Raw genomic sequence first — 6,842 nt, forward strand, 5'->3', positions numbered from 1 at the left:
ATCGAAGGTAAACGTTTTTTTCTTTCTTTCTCGAAGACGAAATTTCTCTTACGACCGATCAAACGAGAAATTGCCAAGCAATTCGAAGGAGAGGGGCGGATGGAAAGTCTGTTATTCTTCTCGAATAGAAGACCAACTTTTCGAGCGCGAGGACTGATCTTCTTCGAATTATTATCATCGAAGGGATTTTATGATCGCTCGCCTCGCCAAATTATTTCACTGAATCTTTGCGCTCTCGATCCCGATCGAAACTAAAACGGATCCGTCGTTTGTCACGTACGCGTTTCCTCGAGATGTCGTAACATGTTTGACGACGTATTTATCGTCGCGTAAGGCAAAAAAAAGAAAATATTACGACGGATCGTTTTTCGATCCGACGGGGATATTCCTTTGAACGGGAATGAAAAGGATGGAAGTGGTTCGTTTTCTAAAGTGGTAGGGAAGAAGCAACGGCAGACGATGGGACTCGGTGAAAGAGAAACGCGATAACAAAGCGTCGCGGGCCAATCTGCATGCCCGGGAAACGGTTTCATCGGTGAAAAGGGATCGGGAAAAGTCCTCCTCTCGTGCGTGATTGTATTTCCTCCCGTTGGGAACAAAGGTGGTAGGAGGAAGGAGAAGGAAGGTAGGGGCGAAGGGACGATCTTGTCGGACAGTTTGGACTCTCGTATCGGGCAGAGTAGGAGAGGGGAGCACTTCTTCGCGGTTAATCCTTTTCAGTTTCGATCCTCTCCACGCATGGTCGTCGCTCTAATTGGCTATCGGTTGAAGGAATTGGAGAGGTCGAGTGCCAACGGAATATACAAGCGTCTCGATACCACTCGTTTATTCGTTTCGATCCGTTTCAATATATATATATATATANATCGTCCACGGATTTTCCGGTAATCGGGGATATCGTCGAACTTTGGGGGGCTGCGAAGGTCGCTGATGTCCGCTACGAGCCCTGCCCCTACCCCTGCCACCAGCTCACCAACGGGACAACAACGGAGGAGGAGGAGGAGGAGGAGCGGAGAAGGAAGAGGATCGGACGCCGCGCCGCGACCGACGCCGAGGAAAGTCGCGTCACCACACCTTGCCTTATCCTTTGATCCGGGAAGAAAGAATATCTTTCACCAGCCTCGCCGACCACCACCACCACCAAACGTTCTCTCCATCCATACTTCGCTATTACTGCTGCTGTATCACCGATCAGCTCGACCACCCCTCTGAATGTCTTCGCACATCCAAAAGTCGTGCGTGGTGAGGATACTGCTTCACTTGCCCCTCTCTCCTCATCCCCTCTCCCTCGCTATTCCTTTCTTCCTCTACTAGAGATGCAAAGAGAAACAGAACGAGAGAGGGAGAGGGGGTTCGTCTCACCCACGGAAAAAAGGAGTCTATTCTGTTTTTAAGTTTCGCAACTGTCTTTGTCTTTGATATCATTTTTCTCTCTCTCTATCTCTCTCTTTTTCTACTACTCCTCACCCTGTCGAAACATAATTTGCCTTTGATTCACGAATGAAAATCTTTCTCGTGAGAATTTTATCAAGATAACTGCTTAAATTCGTACGAAACGTTTAACCGAAACGCGAGACGACAGATGGCGTTCGATGATTACGAATAGAATAATCCGTTGTTTCGAAAAGAGATCGCTGACTATTTTCGATCAATTTCGAAGCTTTCGATCGTTTTCGATTCACGAGTGAAATTTCTCTCGCGAGAATGTTATCAAGGTATATGGATAGTCAGACGCACGATCTCTTTTCGATTTTAAGATACCCGACTTGCTTAAATTCGTACGAAATGTTTAACCGAAACGCGAGACGACAGATGGCGTTCGATTACGAATAGAAGAATAATCCGTTGTTTCGAAAAGAGATCGCTGACTATTTTCGATCAATTTCGAAGCTTTCGATCGTTTTCGATTCACGAGTGAAATTTCTCTCGCGAGAATGTTATCAAGGTATATGGATAGTCAGACGCACGATCTCTTTTCGAGTTTAAGATATCCGACTTGCTTAAATTCGTACGAAACGGTTAATCGTACGTGAGACGATAGATGGCGTCAAGAGTGGCACATTCGATGATTGCGACGATTAGAAGAATAGTACGTTCTTTCGTTTTCGCTGACCGTTTTCGATCAATTTCGAGTGCTTTCGAGTCAAGAATTTTTCTCATGAGAGTTATTAAGGTATATGGATAATTAAATAATATGGGTAAACGCATGATCTCTCTTCGAGTTTAAAATATCCGATTAGCTTAAGTTCGTACGAAATGTTTAAGCGTACGTTAAACGATAGATGGCGTTTGATGTTTATAAATAAAAGAATAATCCGTCGTTTCGAAGAGAGATCGTTTTCGCTAATTATTCTCAATCAATTTCGAAGCGGTCGATTGCTTTTGATTTACGAATGAAAACTTTCTCTCGTGAAAATTTTATTAAGATATGATGAATAGCCAGATCTCTCTTCGATCTTAAGATATCCGATCTGCTTAAATTCGTATGAAACGTTTAATCGTACGTGAGACGATAGATGGCGTCAAGAGTGTCACGTTCGATGATTGCGACGATTACGAATAGAAGAATAATACGTTCTTTCGTTTTCGCTGACTGTTTTCGATCAATTTCGATTGCTTTCGATTCAAGAACTTTTCTCATGAGAGTTATTAAGGTATATGGATAATTAAATAATATGGATAGACGCATGATCTCTCTTCGATTTTAAAATATTCCGATTAGCTTAAGAAATGTTTAAGCGTATGTTAGATGATAGATGGCGTTCGATTTTAGGAATAGAAGAATAATCTATTATTTCGAAAAGAGATCGCTGACTGTTCTCGATCAATTTCGAAACATTCGATTGCTTTCGATTCACAAATGAAACTTCTCGTGAGAATTTTATCAAGATATGGTGAATAGTCAGATCTCTCTTCGATTTTAAGATATCCGATCTGCTTAAATTCGTACAAAACGTTTAAGCGTACGACGATAGATGGCATTCGATGTTAGGAATAGAAGAATAATCTGTTATTTCGAAAAGAGATCGCTGATTATTCTCGATCAATTTCGAAGCTTTCGATTGTTTTCGAATCACAAATGAAACTTCTCGTGAGAATTTTATATGCATAATCAAATCTCTTTTCGATTTTAAGATATTCGACCTGCTTAAGTTCGCACGAAATGTTTAACCAAAACATAAGACGGTAGATGGCGTTCGATGATTACGAATAGGAGAGTTTCGAAAAGAAGCATCGCGTTTTCGTTGACTGTCTCGACCGATTTTGAAACGTTAATGCAATACACGGTTCAACTTCCTTCCGCCACCTTGCGAGCAACACTCGTACTCGATGGATGCAAGTCTTTGGAAAACGCGCTACTCCAAATTTGCCCTCGAGTCGAGTCTCTGGAGTCGAGTGGCAGTGAAGTGGAGTGGAGTGGGGGAGAGGCGCAAACATTCGAATCGGGAAAGCGACGCAACGACCAAGTTGCACTGTTCGGTGGAATTCGATTTGATAACAGAAGGAAGTTGATAGAATTTCAGCGAAAGGCTGTGACGAGCCGCGTGTATAAGAATTGCATTATTGAAAAGTTCCGATGTAAAAGTTAGGTATCGGAAATCCTTCACGCGCGACGTATCGAATTTCTCTCTCTCTCTCTCTCTTTCTTTTTCTGTTCGTTCTGTCGGTTTCCGTTACAGGGTCACGGTTATACTCGTTACTTCGTTACGACGCAGAGAATTAGAGAAAACTAAAGAGAGGAAAGAATGAAAAAGATCGATATCGTTTAATCTTCTCGATTCGCGAACGACTTTTTTTTTTTCTCTTTTTTTTAATTTATACGAGTCAAGGAAACGGAAAGGAACAAATTTGATCGAAGTGTGTGTGTGTGAGAGAGAGAGGTGTAAAATTCGAGGGATAGCGAGGAATAAGCAAAGAGATATATGGAGGAAAGGGGAGGGGGGAAAGGTTTCTCGATGCTGGCAGGGTGGTTGCTCGTGAACGCCGCATGGAAGTTGCAAATGGGGAAAGTTACGCAAAAGTAAGATCGGCTGAGTTGGCTGTAAGTAACCGATGGTTCGGCTCGCGAATGGTATGCTTCGAAATTAACTCCTTTCCAATTGAAACTTTTTTCTTCACAAAGTTCCAAACAATTTTTCCATTTTTTTATTTTTTATTTTTTTTTTTACCCGCGTTTTAATTCCGTACGTTGTTTCCTAATATCCGTTAATTCCTCTTTCCTCTCCCCCCCCTCCCATCTTCTTTTCCCGTTTGTTTTCGGAACGTGAATTGATTCTTGTCGAGAGAGAGACGAAAACATCTCGAGTCAAGATCCGTTAAGAAGTTAACCCCTTTATTTACAAATCAAGTAGCGCATTATCGGCTAATTTCCCCTTTTCGCTCTATATTCTCGTTAATTGGACAAAACATCATTAAGAAGCATCATAGGTATCCGTTTACTCTTAATTTATTTCTCTCGTAAAACGATAAATTTTCATTCGCACGAACATCTTTCGAACGTTCAACTGCCGATATTTATCGAAACAACGAATTAAATTTAATCGTTAATTTTTTTTCTAGATTTCATTTCGTTTCATTTCTCCTTTCATTTTTCACTCTATATTCTCGTCATCATCATAAATTTCCATTCACTCTTAATTTATTTCTTTCGTAAAACAGTAAATTTTCGTTCGGACGAACATCTTTCGAACGTTCAACTGCCGATATTTATCGAAACAACGAATTAAATTTAATCGCTAATTTTTTTTCTAGATTTCATTCGTTCCATCGATCGATATCGATATCCTAGTCATCATACAAATTTCGTTCTCACTTTTTCTCGAAAAATCGAACGTATTTGTTCGTTAATCGATAATTATACATCGATATAAATTTCGTTGCTATTTTTTCTCGAAGAATCGAACGTGTTTGTTTGTTGATTGATAATTATACATCGATATAAATTTCGTTATTATTTTTTCTCGAAGGATCGAACGTATTTGTTCGTTAATCGATAATTATACATCGATATAAATTTCGTTATTATTTTTTCTCGAAGGATCGAACGTATTTGTTCGTTAATCGATAATTATACATCGATATAAATTTCGTTCTCACTTTTTCTCGAAGAATCGAACGTGTTTGTTCGTTAATCGATAATTATACATCGATATAAATTTCGTTGCTATTTTTTCTCAAAAAATCGAACGTGTTTGTTCGTTGATTGATAATTATACATCGATATAAATTTCGTTGCTATTTTTTCTCGAAGGATCGAACGTATTTGTTCGTTAATCGATAATTATACATCGATATAAATTTCGTTGCTATTTTTTCTCGAAGAATCAAACGTGTTTGTTCGTTAATCGATAATTATACATCGATATAAATTTCGTTGCTATTTTTTCTCGAAGAATCAAACGTGTTTGTTCGTTAATCGATAATTATACATCGATATAAATTTCGTTGCTATTTTTTCTCGAAGAATCAAACGTGTTTGTTCGTTAATCGATAATTATACATCGATATAAATTTCGTTGCTATTTTTTCTCGAAGAATCGAACGTGTTTGTTCGTTGATTGATAATTATACATCGATATAAATTTCGTTGTTACTTTTTCTCGAAGGATCGAAAGATCCACCATAAATTTGAATTTTGTGGCGATCGATGCTACTTATAATCGACGAGAGCGTTGTAATTAGAATCTGAATGAAAAGTGGATTAGTCGAATAATTCCCTTTCCCTTCCCCCTTTCCCCTTCCGGAAAACCCCCTTCCGAACGAGACACGTTTCCACTTGTGTTTAATCGACGGCTGATTTGTAGGGGCTTGAAGCGACACTGAGTGACAGCAAAAAGAAGTACGGCGACAAGGTGAATGCACTTCTGTCCGCCTGGGAGCATGTCACCAATTTCATTCCTGGGGCAACGCCAGAGGCCACCCAGTCTCTCATAGAATGGGCTCACAAGTGAGTATACTCGCGGATCGAACTCGCCAACCCCTTTTTTTTCGCCTTCCCGCTTTTTTCCCACAGGCACACGTTGAAATTGGTACTGCGCGGGGAGTGGCCCAAGTTGTCACCCGCGACGAAGACCCACCTCAGTGTAACGTTGCAGAGGTGCGCGTCCCACCTGGTGCAACACCCCGCTGCACCCTGGTGCACTGCCCTGATAGCTCTGGTGCACAATCCATGGACTCATCCAGCTCTCGACAGCATACTTAACGGCCAACCGGATTCCGAACATGAGGAGGGTAAATTTCCCTAAAATTGTCATTCCAATTGTCATTCTAAAAAAAATCAAAAATCTCCCCCCCCTCCCCCCCAAGCCAGCTTTTCCAATAATAATCAGAATTCGATATCGACAGAATTCTGCTGTTCGGAGAAAGGTGAACTGCTTACAATGAGGCTGAAAATACTTTGCGAGGACCGCTGCGAGGACATAGCGGTTAACCTCGCCGCCGCCTGCGTACGTTCTCTCCGGCGAAGCGATCGGTTGCGCTCCCTGTCCGATTCGCATCACGTTCATTACATGATCGACGTTTACATTGTCCTCTTGTATAAATTGAAACGCACGCAAGATATATTCGCTCAAGTGAGTACACAACTCCCTCCATCCGTTTCGCATCGGGATATAGATCTATCTGTGGATCTATGGATGATGATGCGAGATCTGTGCAAGATAGATCCTTTCCTCCCTTCCTCCCCCCCCTTTTTATTTTTTATTCTTTTATTTCTATTACTTTCAAACAAGCACGGATACAAGAATAGCAATGGATTTTTCAGTTAAAATTAATGGATCTCAGCGACGGATTGGAATTGGTCCAACGGCTCAGCGGCGAAAGACCTACCAAGTACGGAACCG

The 6,842-nt window shown here is 41.0% G+C and overlaps 1 protein-coding gene across 1 annotated transcript in view; it reads left to right on the forward strand.

Moving 5' to 3' along the window:
• The first annotated feature begins 868 nt into the window (after positions 1 to 868).
• LOC102671492 overlaps positions 869 to 6,842 on the forward strand; it is a 16,382-nt gene continuing 10,408 nt past the window's right edge. The window contains exons 1-5 of the mRNA XM_031511719.1: positions 869 to 1,242; positions 5,805 to 5,947; positions 6,014 to 6,231; positions 6,346 to 6,572; positions 6,764 to 6,839. Coding sequence (XP_031367579.1) covers positions 1,213 to 1,242; positions 5,805 to 5,947; positions 6,014 to 6,231; positions 6,346 to 6,572; positions 6,764 to 6,839 — 694 coding nt within the window. The 5' untranslated portion in view covers positions 869 to 1,212. The remainder of the gene's footprint in view (positions 1,243 to 5,804; positions 5,948 to 6,013; positions 6,232 to 6,345; positions 6,573 to 6,763; positions 6,840 to 6,842) is intronic.

The sequence above is a fragment of the Apis dorsata genome, unplaced genomic scaffold, assembly GCF_000469605.1.
Source record: "Apis dorsata unplaced genomic scaffold, Apis dorsata 1.3 scaffold_344, whole genome shotgun sequence".
NCBI classification, from domain to species: domain Eukaryota; kingdom Metazoa; phylum Arthropoda; class Insecta; order Hymenoptera; family Apidae; genus Apis; species Apis dorsata.